Source organism: Crocodylus siamensis, chromosome 1 (assembly GCF_052110815.1).
Source record: "Crocodylus siamensis isolate JL-2025a chromosome 1, ASM5211081v1, whole genome shotgun sequence".
In the NCBI taxonomy this organism is placed as follows: Eukaryota; Metazoa; Chordata; order Crocodylia; family Crocodylidae; genus Crocodylus; species Crocodylus siamensis.
Genome location: NC_143395.1, coordinates 8426753 through 8447509, shown reverse-complemented (window position 1 = coordinate 8447509; position 20757 = coordinate 8426753). Strand labels below are relative to the sequence as shown.

At 47.2% G+C, this 20757-nt stretch overlaps 1 protein-coding gene across 3 annotated transcripts in view; it reads right to left on the bottom strand.

Annotated features, from left to right (window-relative positions):
• The window catches only part of SLC25A27 (solute carrier family 25 member 27), a 30730-nt gene extending 15945 nt beyond the window's left edge, over nucleotides 1-14785 (bottom strand). For all 3 annotated transcript variants that reach the window (XR_016439772.1, XM_090031348.1, XM_090031349.1), the window contains exons 1-3: nucleotides 14520-14785; nucleotides 11619-11795; nucleotides 645-729 (exon numbers count right to left, since the gene is read on the bottom strand). Coding sequence is in view for 2 of the 3 variants with exons in the window: in XM_090031348.1 (XP_089887474.1) it covers nucleotides 645-729; nucleotides 11619-11795; nucleotides 14520-14622 (365 nt within the window). In the remaining variant the exon portion in view is untranslated. The remainder of the gene's footprint in view (nucleotides 1-644; nucleotides 730-11618; nucleotides 11796-14519) is intronic.
• Between the last annotated feature and the right edge of the window lie 5972 nt (nucleotides 14786-20757).

Sequence of the window (20757 nt, the reverse complement as noted above, 5' to 3'; positions counted from 1 at the left end):
TGGAGGCAATGCAGGCACTATGTGCCCATTAATGCCTTATAAATGGTACTTGAGTGTTGCATAAACCTTATGTTGGCCCCCTCCACATGGGTTGCTTTCACTTGTGGTCTTGACTGCAAAGATTTCAGTTAAATACATCTTTAGACCAATTTACTAAAGCTGCTAGAAGCTACCTGTATGCACACTTACTTCAGCTTTTATTCCATCGTCCCATTCTTCTTACTGTTAAAAAGTTTTTCCTGAGATGTAGATTAAATCTACTTTGTTGCATTGCCTCATGCCCCAGTCTGTGGCTAGAGAAAAGTGGTTCCTCCTCTTCTTTGTGGCAGCCTTTCAAATATATTTGAAAGCTAATGTCCCCTCTTAGTCTCCTTTCCTTTAGACAATCTATATATATTTCTCTCAACTACTCCTTGTATGGCTTGCAATCCAATTTACTGACTTTAGCTACACCAAAGAAAGGTGCTCTTAACTGGAATAATAAACTGGGTCAATAACATCAGTTTAAATTCAACACCTCAGGTTAAACCAATGTGCAACTCTCTTTTGTAGGTGAACTGTGAAAGGAAACCCTTTTCAGGGCTCAAAGACCTGGTATTAAAAAAAAAAAAGAACCCCAAGAATAAGTAGTAAAACAGAGTTACCAAAAAGGAAAGCTTTCATCTTCAGCTCTGCCAAGAACAGAGTCACGAATATGTTCATAAGCAACCATCCGTACTCCACTGTATACTATAGAAAAACAAATGTAGAAGAGAGAGGTTTAAGATATTCATTTTTTTGTTTATACGTGGAAAAATACAGAGTTCTGCAACATGCAATCAGGCTCTGATCTTCACTGTATTACCATAGTAGCCAAGTGCCTTAAGCAGCCGAGAAAGGGAGGCAGAAGAGATTGAGCACAGCCTTTAACCAAGATGTTTTTGATCTAAGGGAGCCTTTCACCAAGCTGTTTCTTGCAGCAAACACAAGATATGCCAACATTTATAAAACTATTTACTTCACTGGCCATCTCATTGGCACTCTAAGATTGTTCAATTTCTAGCAGACTGCCTATTAAAGAAACCTCTGCCTTCCCTCCAACAGGTTTCATCCCTTTGAGATTTGCTGCTGTAGAAGACACAAAGAAATTACCTTTGTTTTCCCCCAAGTGAATCTAATGAGGAGAGGCCAAATATCAAATATGATGTCACTAATTTCACAGGTTGCTAGCGTGCATTCAGTGAAGAATCTCTTTTCAGTCTCTGCCTTCATTAAAGGTGAAATTAACAACGTACAAAATCATATACAGAACTGTGTCAAACAAGGTAAGAGGGCTTTTCCTGACCAAATGGTGAATTTTGGACAGCAGAGATTAAGAATTTTCAAATTAAGTCAAATTTAACAGGACACCTTGAGACCAGATTACAATACACAGTACAATAAATCTTTTTCTTCTCTTCCCCATACCTCTCTCTATTTAAGTCAATAAGTACCTTTCATTGTGGTTACTATATGAACACATATAACTGATCACTGAAAACACTGTGGAGTAGAACAGCCTTGATCACATACAAAGAAATAGATATAGGTGTAAATATAGACATTAGAGGTGCACCGATACATCGGTCCCATATTGGATTGGCAAATTGAGAGTATCAGCAATTGGCTTTTATTGGCTCATGTGGCCAATAAATGCTGCGTGCATGTGCACAGCCACAGCATGCACATGGCCTGGAGCGCAGCCCGGCAGTGTGGAGACCAGCATTGGGCTGGTAAGTCTGTTGTGAGGGAAAGGGTGTGGGGGGCAGATCAAGGCCCCCGTGGTGTGAGAGGGAGTGGGGCTGGAGCTGGGACAGGGGCAGGGGCAGATGCTGCCCAGCTGGGGCGAGGTAGGGCAGGGCGGGACATGGGATGGAGCTGTGAATGGCTCGTCCATGGGCAGGAGGGAGGGGGAGCTTTTGTTTCTACACGTGCCCAGGGAGGGCATGAGGGGCTTGTGCCTCCAGAGCTGTATTCAGGGCCGGCTGCCACTGCGGGCTGGGGCCAGGGCTGCACTGGGCTCTTCTGAGTGTGGGGCTGGCCCAGGCTGTGCTCAGGGCGGGCAGTGGCAGTGCTGGGAAGGGGGCTATGGCAAATTCTGGGGTGACTGCAGCCCCCCAGTAGTCCTGCTCCCAGCACTGCCACCGACTGCCTGAGCCCAGCCCAGCTCAACCCCCCCCTGCCAGGAAGAGCCCGGCACAGCCTTGGCCCCAGTATGCAGTGGCAGCCCACTCTCATCCTGTGCACAGATCTGGGGGCACACGCCCCCCATGCCCTCCCAGAGTGCATACAGTGGCAGGAGCTGCTCTCCTCCACCCTGTCCCCAGATGAGCTGCTTGCAGCTCTGTCCCGTGCCCCACCCTGCCCCGGCTGCACCTGCCCCAGCCCCACTGCTGCCCTCACTGCAAGGGCCTCAATCTGTGCCCCCTATGCCTCTTCCCTCCTCCCAGCCCTTCCCCCAAAACAGACTCACTAGCCCGCTGCTTGTCTCCACACTGCTGGGCTGCATATTGACTATCAGATTGGTATCAGCTGATATGGCTCGTTAAAAATCGGCCATCGGTATTGGCCCAAAAAATCTCTATCAGTGCATCCCTGGCAAATCCTTGCAGTCAAGGATGATTGTCTTCCATGATTGCCTTATCTGTGGGTCCAAAGATGGCTGACAAAGCCTGATCCAGGATTGACAGACTCTGTTGCAACTCAGGCACATGTCTCTGGGGGGGTAGGGTATCCCTAGATTCTTGATGAAGTCTACAACACTGCAATTTCTGCTGCTCCCACTTTTCCATTTTTTGTTGTCATTGTGACAGGTTTCAAAGTACTGAGATCCTTGCAGCAGACTCTTTCTCCATTTGGGTCCAGGGTGATAGTCTCCTACAAGTTGATGTCAATGCTACATTTTTTCAAGTTGGCCTTGAGGACATCCTAAAGCTATTCTCTGCCCTCCTCTTCAGTGTACACCTTGACTGAGCTGGGAGAATAAAACTTGCTCCAGGAAGTCTGGAATTGGACATCTGGATGATGTGGCTGGCCCAGTGAAAGTTGATGTTGGATGATCATATCCTCAATGTTCATGGTGTTTGCTTGTGAGAGGATGCTAATGTTGGTGCATCTGTCTTCCCACTGGATTTGAAGGATCTTCTCACAGGCAGCATTGATGGTACTTCTCCAGTGACTTGAGGTGTCTCCTGTATGTTGTCCATGTCTCAGTCTCCATATAGTAAGGTGGGGATCATGACTGCTTGATAAACCATGAGCTTGGTTTCAATCTGATGTCAGGATATTCAAACACCCATTTCCTCAGGTGTTCAAAGACTACACTTGCACATTTGAGACAATATTGGATTTCTTCATCGATGTCAGCCTTCTGCAAGAGATGGCTTCTGGGGTATGGGAAATACTCAATGTTCTCCACAGTCTCACCATAAATCTGAATTACCAGAGCTGGGGACTGCTCATTAAGAACTTGTGGGTATGGAGGACTTCAATTTTCTTAACGTCAAGTGTCAGTCCCATTTTAAATACTCAGTTTGAGCAGATAACAAATGGTCAAAGTGCCTTGGCCTCTCCAGTTTTGATCTTGCATGCTCATTATGTACATCCTTAGCAATCTGACTTATTTTCCACTTCTTTGGACAATTCCTTGCTGAATTTCTGGTCGTTTGAGAACAATTTAGCCAAGTTCACCCTTTCCTTTGCATTGGGCTATTTTATTTGTACCTATGTCTGTAAATATCGTTTCTTCAAGAAATTGCCATTTCTTTTGAAGATCTTTCTTCTATAGTCTTGCTTCCTATAGAATCTTATCTACCAATTATCTACAGAATTAAGGCCTGCTTTCTTGAAAAGCACTGCCTTTATTCTACCGTTCTCCCACCTTCCCTTCCAAAGGATCATGATGGACTATCATTTCATGATCATTGTTAACCCAACATGCCTTCCATCTTTTTCTTCTCAAGGAATATTGCCTTATTAGTGGGTGCATCTACCCATGTGCATTTTATGCGCAATAACTGACATTTCTGCATGGTACAGGTGTGTGTCTACACATGCAGGCCGAACTGCACAGTAAATATGGTGACTTATCCTGACTTGAGTGTAAATTTGATACCTGCATTGTGCAGGTATCAAATCTACACCCAATTAATTGCTGCACAGTAATGCACATGGGACTAACTTTAGTCTTCATGTTGGTCCACGCACAGCATTAATGCACTTTAACACTTGTATGTGTAGACGCCAGCCTATTTCGGCTTACTGCACAGTAACTTACTGAACAGTAAATTTAAAGTGGCGTAAATCCACATGCAGATATGCCCAGTCACAATCAAATCTAGAAGAAACTCTCCAGTAGTTTTCTCCACCTTCTGTATCAAAAAGTTGTCCTCAACATACCTCAAACCCATAAGGCTGTCTGTCTTGCTACGTTACTTCCCCAAGTGTCTTGAGCATTTCACATATACCATAAACATACATATACTTTTGTCTGATTGTCTGATCCCCAGCACGTCAGAGCAGATTTGATTAATGGAGTCTGCTCTGCATGCGAACTAGTGCGCCCAGTGCTGCATAGCATGCATTTGTATAAACAGCAAAATACACGTCAGTGCTGAGAAAATGGTGGCGGTGTGCTTTTGAAATAAAACACCTTTGATGTGTTTTAGTTCAAAAGTGCACCACCACCATCTTCCCAGCTCTGACATTCATTTGCTATTTATACAAATGTATATGCCACAGCACTGGGCACTTTTAAAAGTACCCGGCACTGCAGTGCAAGCATGTATACAAATGCCCCAAGTTCTGTGCTCTGGATTATTTTGTTAGTTGATTAAAAAAAAAGCACAACACTCATCCCTCTAATGTGTATGGAACCCAGCAGGGGAACAAGCTCTGAGCATTTGTGAGCCCATTCACTTTGTGCTGCAGCATACAGAACTCCCTACATAATTTACCCAGTCTTTTATACCCACCCTCAGTGTTCCTGGTTACATGAAAGTAATATCTATGATGATTTTCAGTGCTTAGAGAATCTGGACAAAACCTTCTGAAGATTATCCTATCCTCATAAAAGCCTAGTTCACCAGTGAGAAAGCAAGGTAAAAAGCTTCATTATACTGATAGCAGCAGATCCTTTAAAAGGCTGCCTGGAAATAAACAGTGCTGCTAAAAGAGTGTGAAGCTAATCATGAGAACTGTGCGCAACAACTTCAGGCACTTCGGAACAAAGAAAGCATTGCAGCTCAGAGTGAGGCTGGGGAGAGGGGGTACTTGAAAAAACTGAGAATATTCACAGGGAACATAAATACAAGTACCTGACACATTCAGAGAAAATGCATGCACCAGAACTGAATATTTATAGACCGTCAGCAGCAGCAAACATTTGGAGATGCTATATTCATCGCATCCAAGCATAGACAACCCAGGCCAGAAGGCTACTACAGCTTTCCAAAAAGCAGCATTGTTCAACATAGGTGTTTCCAGCCCCAATACATTCAGGCTAAGGAAGAGGCTCCAAAAGGCACCCAGTATAAATGGAATTTAGGAAATTGTCCTGAACTCTTACAATCCACATGGTAATCTTCAGGCAGAAAGGTTTAAATCAGGAGTTATCAACATTTTTAGGCTCAAGGCACCCTCAAAAAAACACAAATGTGTGGCTTTCGCTCATTTTTTTTACTATAGAAAAATAATAGCACAATTCTTCGTTGCAAAGAGCTCAGAAAGACCAAAACAGGTCAGCTTGTTTTTAGCACTATGGATTCCTATTTGAAATTTCCAGATTTATTTTCTGACTCACATGTTTGCACACCTAACAGAGCTAATATTGAGCCACACCCTGTGGTACCCTTTGAAAGGATCTCATAGCACCTTAATTGAGCATCACTGGTTTAAACAAACTTCTGCATATCGCAGACCTCATATGTTTAAATTGGAGATCCAGGTAGGCTAGCACATTACTTTTTAGATTTATACCTCCAATGACTTCACCTATATCTATAGATATAGACAATCAGATTGTGGCACCATTGATAGTCTTACTCAGAACAAAAATGGAAGAGGGAGCAGCGACACTGAAATACATAATTCTTATGGAGCAGGTCCTCAAGGAATGCATTTTTAAGCACTTGGAGGAGAAGAAGGTGATTAGGTGGAGTCAGCATAGATTCACCAGCAGCAAGTCATGCCTGACCAACCTGATTGCCTTCTGTGATGAGATGACTGGCTCTGTGGATGTGGGGAAACTGGTAGATTTGGTGTTCCTTGATTTTAGCAAGGCTTTTGATATGGTTTCCCACAACATTCTCTTAGGCAAGCTAAGGAAGTACAGGCTGGATGAATGGACTAAGATGGATAGAAACCTGGCTAGAGCATCAGGCTCAGAGAGTAGTAATCAATGGCTCAATGTCTAGTTGGCAGCTGGTATCAAGTGGAGTGCCCCAGGGGCCAGTTTTGTGCAATGTCTTCATCAATGACCTGGAAGACGGCATAGAGCAAGTTTGCAGATGACACCAAGCTGGGGGGGAATAGTAGATACACTGGAGGGTAGGGCTAGGATTCAGAGAGACTGAGACAAATTGGAGGACTGGACCAAAAGGAATCCCATGAGGTTCAACAAAGACAAGTGCAAAGTCCTGCACTTAGGATGGAACAAGCACTGGTATAGGTTGGGAGTGACTGGCTGGGCAGCAGCTCTGCAGAAAAGGGCCTGGGGGTCACAGTGGACAATAAGCTGAATATGTATGAGCCGGCAGTGTGCCCTTGTTGCCTAGATGGCTAATGGCATACTGGGCTGCATTGGTAGATGTGTTGCCAGCAGGTCAAGGAAGTCATTATTCCCCTCTGTTCAACGCTGGTGAGGCCACATCTGGAGTACTGTGTTCAATTTTGGATCCCCCACTACAGAAAAGATGTGGACAAATTGGAGAGAATCCAGTGAGGGGCAACAAAAATGGTGAGGGGAGTGGGGGACATGACTTATGATAAAAGACTGAGGGAACTGGGCTTATTTAGTCTAGAGAAGAAGAGACTGAGAGGGGACTTAATAGCAGCCTTCGACTACCTGAACTGGGGTTCAAAAGAGGATGGAGCTGGACTGTTCTCAGTGGTAGCAGATGACAGAACAAGGAGCAATGGGCTCAAGTTGCAGCAAGGGACATTTAGGTTAGATATTGGGAAGAATTTTCTCACTAGGAGGGTAATAAAACACTGGAACAGGTTACCTAGAGAGATAGTAGGAGCTCCATCCTTGGCAGTTTGCAAAACCCAGCTAGGCAAAGCTTTGGCCAGGATGAGCTACTTGGGGATGGTCCTACTTGGAGCAGGAGTTGGACTAGATGACCTCCTAAGGTCCCTTCCAACCCTAACTTTCTATGATTCTCTGGCACCAGAGCTGGCTCTGTCAGCACTTTTGCCTTAATTTTCCCTTCTAATATTCCTCACATCTCTATCATATGCAACTTATCTACTTCACTACAAAGTGCCCCGTAGTGGAAGGTGCAATATTGCATGAATACTAGCTTTGATATCCTCTCCTCGGCTCTTCAAGAATTTCACTGGCTTTTCTCATGCCAAGCGCCATTTCACATGGGTATACTTAGGCCTAAAAAAAAAAATCTCAACACATCATCCATTTAATCTACAACATGCACAGTGCCAAACAGATACCCACGATCAGGGTCCTCTATCACTCTCAGCCCCCTTCCTCAATCCACATTTTTTGGCAGTCACCCTAACCCAGTGGGTTGCAACACTTTTTTCATTTGCAGACCCCTAAAAATTTTTGAGTGGAAGTTCAGGCCCCTTTGAATTGTGTGAATTGTAAGTGTGGATATTCACATACTTTTGATTGATCATAGTCAACTGGCCAAGTTTGCCGACGACACCGAACTTTGGGGTAAAGCATTTACACCCAAAGACAGGACGGCGATCCAGGCAGATCTTGACAGGCTCAGGAAATGAGAACATGATGGTGTTCAACACTGAAAAATACAAGGTTCTCCACCTTGGGAGGAAAAATCTGCAGCATGCTTACAGGCTCGGTAGTGCTACCCTGGCTAGCACTACAGATGAAAGGGACTTGGGGGTCATGATTGACCACAAGATGAACATGAGCCTTCAATGTGATGCTGCAGCTAGTAAATCGAGCAAAACACTGGCTTGCATCCATAGAGGCTTCTCAGGCAAATCCCGGGACATTTGTACTCGGCCTTGGTGAGGCTTCAGCTGGAGTACTGCGTCCAGTTTTGGGCTCCACAATTCAAAAAGGATGTGGAGAAGCTTGAGAATCCAGAGAAGAGACACACGCATGAGCAGAGGTCAGGAAAACAGACCTTATGATGAGAGGCTGAGAGCCATGGGGCTATTCAGCCTGGAAAAGCGCAGGCTCAGGGGTGATCTGGTAACCACCTATAAGTTTATAAGGGGTGCTCACCAGGATCTGGGGGAACGTCTGTTCATCAGAGCGCCCCAAGGGATGACAAGATTGAATGGTCACAAACTCCACCACGACTGATTCAGGCTGGCCATAAGAAAGAACTTCTTTACTGTCCGAGCCCCCTAGGTTTGGAATAGACTGCCGCCGGAGGGGGTTCAAGCACCTACTTTGAACGCCTCAAGACACATTTGGATGCTTATCTTGCTGGGATCCTATGATCCCTGCTGACTTCCTGACCCTGGGGCAGGGGACTGGACTCGATGATCCTCTGGGGTCCCTTCCAGCCCAAATATCTGTGAAATCTATAAAATCTTTCATGGGCCCCTTAGACAGTTCCCCATCACAGGTTGGAAACCACTGCCCTAACCCTTTCCTTTCCCTTCCAACAGGAACACATCAGTTGCTCTACTGGGAGACTTTTCCTCTCTAGGAGAGAGTTTACTATTCTCTTTACCCTGTTTATTCTCTGCCTTGGGCTGTTAGCAAACAACTCCCTGTACGAAGTTGCTAACCTCCTACTTCTTTGACCTTCCAGTTCTACGAGCAAGCTCAGCAAATAAACCATTCTACTGATGTCCTGTCTTCAGCTACCTTCAGCTCCAGCTCAGCAGACAAACCCCTCTGCTACTTTTCTAGCTCTCAGCTCTCTTCTGGCCTACTCAGGAAAGGAAGCAAACCAACCAGCCTGCCAACCAAATCCACCATCTCCAAGGACCCTTTTAAGAACCTCCCAACAAATCTCAAGGGCCTCTTCTTGTTCCTTTAATTAGCCCTATTCATCTAATGAGATCCAGATGAGAAGCACCTGTTCTGTCACAGGGGCACCGAACCCACTTTGCTTTAGGGGCCAGCCATCCTCTCGCTGAAGTGCTGAGTAATTGAAAATATTTAATTAGAGGATCTGATGACAAACTAGCATTTGTGATACAGATGTTAGTATCAGAACTAGACTGGACTGGCAGGTGCTTCCCTTGCTGGATGCTGCAGGATAGATTTGATGGTTTCATCAGTCACCTTCGGTTCTTGGTTCAGGAGCCTTTGGTAGTGCTCTTTGCAGCAGTTTTTGATTGACTCGTCGTCTTTGAGGCATGTACTGGCACCTTCAGATCTAAGCAGGGTGAGTCTGCAAGAGCTTGGTCCATGCATAGCCTTGACTGCACTGAAGAAGCTCTGCATGTTATGGCTGTCAACAAATTATTGGATGTGTTCCACCTTCTCTTCCCACCATTTATTTTTTTGATTTCTCAGATCTTTCTGTGGGCTTTAAGCCATTGAACAGTTCCCTGCTTCTGACTGGATGTAGGTTGGTTTTGCCAGTCACAGAAAGCTTTTCTCTTCCGATCGAGAAGAGCTTTGATCTCAGAATCATTTTCATCAAACCAGTCCCGATGGCATCGGGTGATGAAGCCAATTGATTCCATGCAAGCCTTGTGGATGGTCTCCTTTAGAGCTTGCCAATCCTCCTCAACACAAGTGTTATCATTTTCAATCCTAAGATTGATGAGTTTCTTATGTAGCCTCAGTTATATAAATTATACGGTTCTCCCACTGTGCCACAAACAGCTAGGCTGACTCCACAGCTACACGAAGGACAATAACTTGTTATATAACTACATAGAGCCTATAAGTATATCAGGGTCGTACATCAGGGCCTGGGGGAGCATCTATTTGCCGAAGTCCCCCAGGGGAGGACAAGAAACAATGAGCACAAACTGATTGAAGATTGCATCAGACCAGGCATAAAGAAAAACGTCTTTACAATTTGAGTGCCGAGGGTTTGGAATAGGCTCCCCCAAGAGGTGGTAAAATCACCCACCCTGGCGATCTTCAAAAACCATCTTGATGCCCACCTTGCTGGGGTCATCAGACTTCAGCAGTCTTCCTTGCCCAAGTGTAGGAGGGCTGGACCCCATGATTTGTAAGGCCCCTTCCAGCCCCTAACATCTATGGAACTAGATGTGACAGTGTACAGGAACTGTGAATACCCCAGGATTGCGCTGACACTGCAGGCAGCGCAGTCTGGTGTGGGATGGGATTCCCGGTCATGAGACGAGACCAGGAGCCCTATCCCAAGGAGGTCAGGCTCAGTCTTATGAACCAGCATTGCTCTACATTCCTCACCCGATGATTAGGAGCCCCGTACAGTGGGGGTTCTGCAGGACCAGTGGTAGGGGTGATGGTAATGATCACAGAGCTGTAAGGACTCATGAAAAAGGCTGTAAAGACTGCACTGAAATGACTGCTGGCCTGACTATAGAGAAGCTTGCCTGGAGCAGCTGGGGAGCTTTGTGGAGTTCCTAACTGGCAGCAGTTGAGATGATTTCATGGAGCTGGACCAGGCAGCTGGTCTGAACATCTCGGGATTGGAGCAAACAGGTTAAAGACAGCCAGCCCCTGACAACTACCAAGGGTATGTGAGGGTGGTATAATACAGACAGGCCTGAGCCAGTTTTAAAGTAGGTAGCTCATATACCAGTAGCAGTCCAGGTACAGCAGTCAAACCACTCAAGTATCCACCCTGCTTCCTCTGCAAATTTTGCAGCCTGTGTTGAGCTTCATGCTACAGTGGCTAAACTCCTAGCACTATCCAAGTTAGCTCAGGTATGTCCCACAGGGCAATCTTATCAATGACTCCAATGTCGACATAGTGTGAGTCTAATTGGCATTGCGGGTGGACTTCTGGTTAGGTGTGAATTGTGGCTTAAGAGTTCCTCCCCTCAGCAAGACAAGCAATTACCTCAGAGTGACAAATATTCTAGGTTTGGCTCACTTTAGGGTATGTAAACCTATATGTGGCAATCCTGATTTCTTTGTTTGCCTGGGTTTTCTCCCGCTCTTCCTTCCAATAAAAGGTGTTTGTGGCTCTGTGTTTGAAAGAACTTCGAATACATGCAAGTGGAGAACCACATCCTAAAAAGGGGACTAAGAAATTGTATTTTAATTTGCCAGAATCAGAAGTCAGAGTCTAGGGGCTGGCTTAGGCTATGCTTTCACATATATTTTAGAAAATGACCCAGGGACAGATTGAACCAGCCCTTGCTGCTGCCACTGGCACAAGCAGGAGGGTTACAAACAGACACGGCCGTGTCAGGGCACAGGATGGCAGGGGTGTGGGGCACTGAAAGCAGCTTTCTAACTCCCTGCTATGGAACAAGTCACTCACCTATGTGTCTGTAGACTGCGGGTGTTGCTCCTTGCCAGAGTTTTAGCAAGCCTTCCTCTTGAACAATCCCTGCTGCAGTACGCAGCATGCCACGGTAAGGCGCAGCTTCATGACGATGCGTGGCAGCTTCACCTTGGATCTGCAGGCGAGTTTTTGTGAGGTCCAGAGGAAAGGTCACTAACGGGAGACAATGTGGAATAAAAATGAGCAAGGTCCTGCCCTATGAAACAAAAAGTTGCAGGTCGGCAGCACGTGCTTGGGGCACTGCACTGTTAGCAGGTGCAGCCCTCCCTCTGGCAGAGCTCTGCTGACAGAAACAGAGGCAGGAGACATCATCTCCCAAGGGGACATAAGTTGCCTTTTGGGTCTGTTTTGTTTTTCCTTAGACCTGCAGTCACAGTGTCTTTTCAGCAAGTAGTAAAAATAAATCCAACACCCTTCATCTCATCCCATGCTATTCCCCTTCAAAACCCAGTTCTTTTCTTCCACCCGCTTTCTAAAAGAGTGAAGTTTGTTTCATGAAGCACACACTGATAAGTGCAAGGTGTTGCACATGGGGAGGAAGAACCGGCACCACACTTACAGGTTGGGGAACTCCCCTCTTGCCAGCACGGAGACGGAAAAGGATCTTGGAGTCGTCATTGACTCCACGATGAACATGGGCCGGCAGTGTGGGGAGGCAGTCAAGAAGGCCAATCGTACCCTGTCATGCATCCACAGATGCATCTCGAGCAGGTCCAGGGAGGTGATCCTCCCCCTCTATGCGGCACTGGTCAGGCCGCAGCTGGAGTACTGCGTCCAGTTCTGGGCGCCACACTTCAAGAGGGACGTGGACAATATGGAAAGAGTTCAGAGGAGGGCCACTCGTATGATCAGGGGTCAGCAGGGCAGGCCTTATGAGGAGAGGCTACGGGACCTGAACCTGTTTAGCCTCCACAAGAGAAGGTTAAGGGGGGACCTTGTGGCCTGCTACAAACTGGTCAGGGGGGATCAGCAGGTATTGGGGGAGTCCCTGTTCCCCCGTGCGCTGCCAGGAGTGACCAGGAATAACGGTCACAAACTGGCGGAGGGTAAGTTTAGATTAGATATTAGGAGGCGCTACTTCACAGTCAGGGTGGCTAGGGCCTGGAACCAGCTTCCAGGGGAAGTGGTGCAGGCTCCTAGCCTGGGGATTTTTAAAAGGAAGTTAGATGAGCACCTTGCCGGGATCATCTGACCCCGGTGCTCTTTCCTGCTAAGGCAGGGGGTCGGACTAGATGATCTACCTAGGTCCCTTCCGACTCTAGCTACTATGAAACTATGAAACAGTTTCTGCGAGACTTTGGTCTGTATTAATTCCACCTTGGTTTCTCTCTCTTATACACTGTGGGCAAGGCCGTGACATGAACAATGTGGGTGCTGGAGAAGGAGGCCCACTAATGCACCCATTACTTTTGTGGGGCCACCCTGCATTTGTAGCTTGTCCCCTAAGGCAGGGGTGGCCAACCTATGGCATAGGTGCCACAAGTAGCACGGGCAGCCTCTGTGTGTGGCACATGGCTGACTGGGGAGGAGACAGGCAACACAGTGGCAGATAGGGCAGGGAGCAGAAAGCAGAGCAGGCAGGGAAAGGGAATCAAAGTGGCACCTGGAGAGAGTGTGGGGCTAATTTGTGGCCTGCCTACCAAAAATTTAGGCCCCTAGAGAGACAATACACACTACAGGGTCAGTAACATCTCATCCATATGCACTGTACAGATTAGCCTAGAATAGACAGGCCTTTGGCTGGCACTTGGTAATATGTCTGAGCGCCCTGCTGATACAGAAGGAGAAGTAATCCACACCAGCAGCAGGTTCACAGCCTATTATTTTCACCAGTGGAACAAGGCAGGGCTGGAGGGGAAGGAGGAGTTTACCTGAATTCCTTCCCTGGGCAGCTGTAGGGCCAGTATAGCCACTGACCAACTGTCCTCACCCCAAAGACACGTGACAGCCGTTACACTACTAGTGCCCTGACACCACCGCTCATCATGCTGACCAACTCTTGTCTTGCCATTTCCTTGCACTTTGCCATCTGTCTGCAATCGTGTCGTCTCTTGCCTTAGACTGTAAATTCTTTCAGGCGCTAAACCACCTTTTGTTCTGTATTTGTACAGTACCTAGCACACAGGGACTTTTGTCCATAACCAACCTATTATTATACAAATAATAATGTTTAAAAGACTAGCAAAACAAGAGAACCCAGTAGTCAGTAATTAAAGATTTTTTTTTTTTTTTTTGGCGAAAATCAAGTTGGTCTAACAAGTCCTGATTGCTTTTTCCTTTAGTTTAGACCAATACGGCTACAACCTGGATGCCTGTAGTCACTAGAGCGCTGCACCTGGTTTGCTTGTCCAATATAATGGATATTAACCGGAGAGATGTTAGACAATGTATTTCTGATCAGGACACTACTGTGTTTGGGTCTCTCCATCTTTCCGCCTCACATTTTGACTCCAGGTTATTGCATGCCTGTCTCGATAGGCAGATCTGCCATAACTGGAAACACCACTTTCCAAACAAGACTAGATTATTTTGGCCACCCGAACTAAACATAGGAGGCACGAAAATGTGCGGCCTTTCACTACCATAGGGGATGGCACATTCTCCTTTTTTAATATTCTGGCAGAAACAGAAAAAGGTCTGTAAATCATGCACAACATGCCCCAGTTCCTGAATGCAGCCCTTTGGTCCCAGCTGCAAAAGTGAACGTCTGAAATGCCAAGGAGCGGGGGCACATCTGCAAAGCTGTAAACTCCTGGAAGCAACGTGGAGAAGAGAGGGCATGCTGAAGCCAAGTGAAGCAGGGCAGGAGACTTCCAGGCACGCCGCTCGCCTCCCATTAAATCACTCCCCCTTTAATAAAACCCCGGGGGTCAGTACCTAGTTCTGCCACAGCTGCTGCACAGGCTGAGAGCACAAACTTGCTGGATCGGGGCCATCTCTCTGAAAGAGGCAAACTCTTCTCTTCCTCTGGGGGTAACATTCAGCAGGGAGCACCGAGGCTAACCCCCCCACCAAAGAAATGACCTGTCGCACACAGGCACGCTAGTAGCAACAGGGCAGCCACTGTCTGCGAGCCCCACTTCTGGGGGTCACTGTAATGCTCCAGAAGCAGAAGGCCACTCGGCGGCCAGGGTGCGAGCACTAAGCGTCCTCCTGGGGCTGCTCAGTGACAAGCACAGGTCTCCAAAGGAGGTTTCTGGGAAGTGTAGTTTTCCGTCTGCCAGCCACCAGCTCCCCCCCTCACCCTGTCCGGGCATAGCACTGCAATTCATCCTGATAGCAGGTATTACGCACACCCCAAGCCTATAAGAAACTGTGGGATTTGTCGAACGAACCATTTTGGAATCTTTTTATTTGCCTTCGGGAGCCACACAGCACTAGCTGAGGCCTTGTAATGATTTGTTCGCTGTCTGGGTCAGGCGCACACAGGAGTTTGTAAGAAAACGCCACTTCTGTTTGTCCTTGGAACAAGGTATTTAGCAGCTTTGTTGGAATCTGATGGGGCTACACGGTGGCCTCAGACTTCAACCTCCAGGCTGACAGCCATGCACCTTAGCACCCACACCACGCCAGCCCCCAAGCAGGCTACGGGCATCACACAAGCGCAGAAAAAGAGAATACCTTCATGCACACAGCTTAGTCATGAAGCCTATTTTTTTTTTCCAAAGCGAAAACAGATTCTCATGACTCCAGAAGCTGCGGCTTCAATCAACATCCCAGACATGATGAGCTTGCTGATAAAGCCACAAGAGTTGGGAAGACTCAAAAGAGGACAAAACTGAGATCTGAAAATTAGTTAGCAATAAGACACTGGTCTATATTGGCCTTTACTTCCATAGGTCTGGAAGTGTCTAACACAGATGGGGGAGCCTTCCAGTGGTTATTTTAAAGATGGGGAAATAAGGCATCGAGAAAATGAGTAAATTGTCCAAGATTACTGCAACAGACTATGACTTGGTTTTAATATTTCGGGTTTAAATGTGTCTATGCTAGCGTGATGTTAAATGCCTGTTTCCCTGAATAGTTTGCACACTGGGCAGGATGGGTTAATCGTGCTTGGAGATGGAGTTGTGGAGATTTGCCTAAATACTCAAGTCGGGGTCACAGGATGTCAAGCAGCCCGTGCTGACACATCAAGCGAACTCCAGGCAAACACCTGAAGGCGCTCTGCTGTTTCTGGTGCTGGGGGGAAACTCCTGAAACAAGAAGACAGTGCACAAGGAGAAGGTCCTGAGAAGGGAGCCCCCTGAGACATGAGGAGAGCGGCAGGAGGGGAGTGAGCTGAGACAACAGCCGGGGTGCTTTTTCCTGACAGAGGCTGCTCTGGCTTCGGGCAGGAGGACTCTGCCTGCTGCAGCGCTGTGACCAGTAACACTTGGTTTGTTTTAGGAAGACCGGCCTGAATTTACCTGAATTTGAATGCCAAAATTGTCAAAATTATGCCTACAGCATCAGAGGGCAGGAAACTAGAGTTTTTGTCTAAAATCTGATTGTATGTACTATTTGCATGAAGCAAATAAAATGATAATGCAATAAAAAAGACGGGTCTAATGAAAGGTCCCTGTATAATTACGTAAGTCAATGCACATTGCTTCACGTTGGAAAATTAAACACATCATCATTTCATTAGGACCAGAAAACTACAATGTGAAATAAGGCTTTATTTAATTATCTGTGCTTTTTTTATCCCCATATGACAAAAATGGTGTGCTGGGGTCATATTTCACTTTGGACAGAGCTGAGCCGGGACGGAGACGGGTTGTCGAGGGCATCGAGGTTTCCAGGGCAATGGAAGATAGGGCATTCTGTCCCTATGTGGTTTGTGGTCTGTGGGGGGCACCGCGTTCACAACTGGTACTTGGTGTCAGGCCCATTTGATGCATGTTATGGCAGAAGTGGCCATAGTCAGTTAGGAGTCCACTGAGGTGGACACAGGAGTGTCTGCCCAAATCAGAGCCGGGAGGTCTCGTAGAGGGCTTTGGGATGAACGTTTAGAGCCCGCAGTTCTGAGGCCCATCGTTCTTCCCATAGCTGCTCAGCCCAGGCATCTGGGGAAGGACTTTTGGAAGGAGAGCGCGGGTGGTGCAGGTGGGCAATGAGCGGTCTCCTGGATTGGAGGTGCTGCCCAGCTGGAGGGTCTGAGTAGATGTGTAGATGTAGGTAGCAATTATGGTTTAGTTCAGCACAGCAAAGGAAGTGAAGGCATTACTGCTCATGGCAGACGTCAAGGGGAGCAATACTGCTGTAAGTGGGAGCTGTGATGTAGGGGTGGAGCAGATGCAGCCAGATATGACTCTCATGTTATTGTTGAGTGCCCTGTCGACTTTGTGAGTGTGGGTATTTCTGCACCACACTGGGGTACAGTATTCAGCTCCTGAGTATGCCAGTGCCAGGGTGAATGCCCGAAGAACAGTAGGGTTAACGCCCCACCTGAGGGCAGCTAATTGTTGGAGTGGTTGTTGCGAGCTTGTACTTTGGCTGCCAGTTGGGTTCGGTGTGTCTTGTATGTGAGGGTGCAGTCCAGGGTGATTTTGAAATACTTTGTGTGGCTTTCAAAAGGGATGGAGTTTGTTCCCATTCAGTGTTGTTTATTATCTGTGCTGTATGAAATGTAAAAGATAAACAAAAAGCACACTAGCCCTGCTTCAAAGCTAACCAAGACTTTCTCATGCTAACTCGTGATAGCATGAGAAAGGCCTGCTTTAAACACATGCAGCCCATGTGTCTGTTCCACCATACTGGTTTTACATAGGTGCAGCTCCAACTGAAATTCTTTGCAGGCTTTGGTTTCTATTCAACAGAATAATGGTTTATTTGATAAAACTAAAACTGAAGTAAGAGAGTGGAGACTCGGGCTCACAAGTTGCATCTTGGTCGTTTCCATTGACCAGGAGTTTTAACACTTGAGGAATTACAAATGTTCTTGATGCCATAGGAAATACCTGGCAAGCTGGAATTCCTTGATTAATCAAGAATAAAATCAGCGGTCACATGGGCAAATATGATCTGCTGAGGACGAGTCAGTATGGCTTTTCTAAAGGTAATTACTGCCTCACCAATCTGCTGGAGTTCTCTGAGGGTGTTAACAAGCATGGGGACAAGGGGGATCCAGCTGACATAATATATTTGAACTTTCAAAAAGCTTTCAGCAAGGTCCCTCACCAAAGGCCACAGGACTGGAGGGAAGAGTCTGTTGTGAACTGAGAGCTGGTTAAAAGGTAGACCTGTAATGGGGTCCAGATGAAGCCCAGAGAGAGGGGCTTGGTGCATAAGACCTATTGTGAGGTTCAGGCCAGCCCAGAGACAGGGGTTGAGCGCTTAAGAGACCTGCAGAGCATCCTGAGAGCACAGATCCCTGAGTGAGTGAGGGCTGGTAGGCTGGAGAACTTACTCCTATAGACTCGCTGGCCTGCTAGCAGGGCCAGGGCCCAGAGCGGGGCCAGAGGCAGCCGCAGCAGGAGACTGCAGGAGCCAGAGGGGCCTGGAGCTCTCAACTGGCCCGAGATAGGCCAGGGCCTAGGAGAGGCCAAAGGTACAGGTGTAGCCACAGCCAGAGGAAGGGGTCAGAGAAACTGAGGCCCAGAATGAGGACGGCTGGGACATGACCATCAGATGTAGAAAAGGGGTCCAATATAGTGCCGAGACCAGGGGGCTACATGAGAGCCAGTGAGATGAGGGCTCAGAAAGAGAGAGAGCTGGGGTCAGGGGAGCCCAGAAGAGGGACATCAGTAAGGGGCCAAGGAGCTTATAGCTAGGGTTGTTGGCCAGGGACAGCGGGAGATAGAAGCCAGGGCCAAAGCTGGTCCTGGATATGACCAAAAACTGCATCCTACTGGGGCCTGGGGTCACAGTGGTGGGACTGCTTATGGCCCAGCAGCCCCTAGAAAGTACTACCAGGGCCAAACCCCACAGAAGGCCAAGCGAGGGACCAAGGGATCCGGCAGCCCGGAGGGGAGTTGAGCAAGGGGCCGAGGGATCTGGCAGCCCAGGCAGTGGCTGAGTGAGGGACTGAGGGGCCTAGAGACTCAAGTGGGGCTGTGGGAGGGACTGAGCAGTCTGAAGGTCCAGAAGAAGGCTGTGTGGGAGACCGAGGATCTGAATGCCCGGAGGAGGGCTGCATGAGTGTAAACACCTGACAGCAAGAACATTTATTATGATGCCATCTTTGAGGCATGGGGCATGGTATAGGGAAGGTATGGAGCCATGCAATTAGCCCATAAGAAAAAGGACCACAGCCACCAAGTGGTCACTAGAGCAAAACCAGGTCTGGAAAGCCCTGGGGCAGCCTCTCTCTTATGACCATAAAAGACTTCAAGATGAAGACGTGGCAAACAAATGAAGGAGAGGCTTCCCAGAGCTACAGGACAAAAAGGGAATTTTTGCCCCTCCAAGGGCTTACAGCTGCCCCTAGGGATGCCACACCTGGGAATGGGTCAAGTTTGATACCATGTTATTCCTTGTAGTCAAATCACAAGCCAACAGAGGAGCTGCAGAAAGATTTCACCAAGCTAAATATGGGCAAAAAAGTGGTAAGTGAACTTCTTTTTAGAAAAATGGAAGGTAAGTCCTGAACTAGATGTTATGACTCAAGAAAGAGATCTTGGAGCCTTTGCAGACAGTTCTCTAAAAACATCAGCTCAATGTGCAGCAGAGGCCAAAGAAGCTAATAAAGTTGGGTATCTTTAAGGAAGGGATTGAAGACGAAATGGAGAGCATCACCACGTAATGGAAATGACTTTCAATGAAGCATTGGATGCACTGTCAAGATGCTCAAGGATGCTTGATTTATTTTATGAGTCTGCAGAGATGTACATTTAATTCTAATGATGACAGGACTAAAGAAACAGTGTCTGATCATTTTGACCTAGCTTGCTATGTTTTTAAAACACATAATGTATATATGAATACACCATGATCCAGAGGATCTTTGGTTACTCTGTGTGTAGCAACCGTTGATCCTCTGGATCATGGTGTATGCTCAAGATGTCTACAACCATCACACCAAGACCTTTAACCTATACGCCTAGACTACAGTATGGAGGAGTGGAAGCTGCCCAAGACCTACCATCTTTCTTTTAGACCATTGAGACAGAATCCTAAGGCCGGACCAGATCCAGATGTTCAGTGCCTCGATGGCTGTCGCTTCTGCCGGAGAAGAGCAGGTAAGAACTGCTGCTGACTGCCCAATGCCTCATCAAGGGCACGTTTCTGTCAGGGTGCCCTTAGCTCTTCTCTACGGTGAATTCGACTCGCTGCACTCAACCCACTCCTGCACAGATACGTTATGGGGCGTGAGGCTGTGACTGTCCAGCTCCCTATGTCTGCCTTCCCCTGGCATGAAAAAATCTGGGGGAAAAAGAGGACAAACGAGCACCCTCTTAATTTAGTGCTTGGGCTGGTTCGTCCCTTGCCCTGCCCTGATAAGACTACTGAGAATTACATTATTACTTTACACAAAGAATTTGGGAATCCACTTTGTATGACGTACTGTAACTCATGCTGTACCGTGCAGTGACATGCTGGACTTCCAGAGCATGGCAAGGTGTGCTACAGTTAACGTCTCTGCTCGCACACCAAGGACGGTTGGTTTGATAGGGTTAATTTGCTAGGTTTTCAGTTGCCATGGTGATGGGTGCAGCCAAAGCGCCTATGTAGAATTTCTCTTCTTCAGAATCTGCCCCTGCAAAAGTGCAGCTTCAAGTGTACAGACTTTCATTTTTAGCTTCGGGAAATAAACTTAAGTTGATTTATACCATGCTTATCTGGCAAAAAATGTTCTCTTCTCATGGGGTCATTGGGAAAAACAGATTGAGAGAAGAATGCTTTCTTTTGGACAGCTTGTGGATTTGGAAGCCAGACTTGTTAGTGTCTGCGGGGGTCAGTGAAAACAGCTGAGGCTTAATTCTTCTGAAATTCTGCAGGAAACAGCTTCCCTGGTAAGGACCCCTCTTTTATTTTCTTTTCATGGCAGGGATGAATAGCGTGACACTTTGGATTTTGTCCGAGGTTGGTCTGATAAAAGCCTGTGCATGGAAGAAGGCAGAATGGAAGAGCAGCGCTGAGATCCCTCGGAGCGCTGCCAGAAGTCAGCCCAGCTCGGCCACTCTCCCAGATA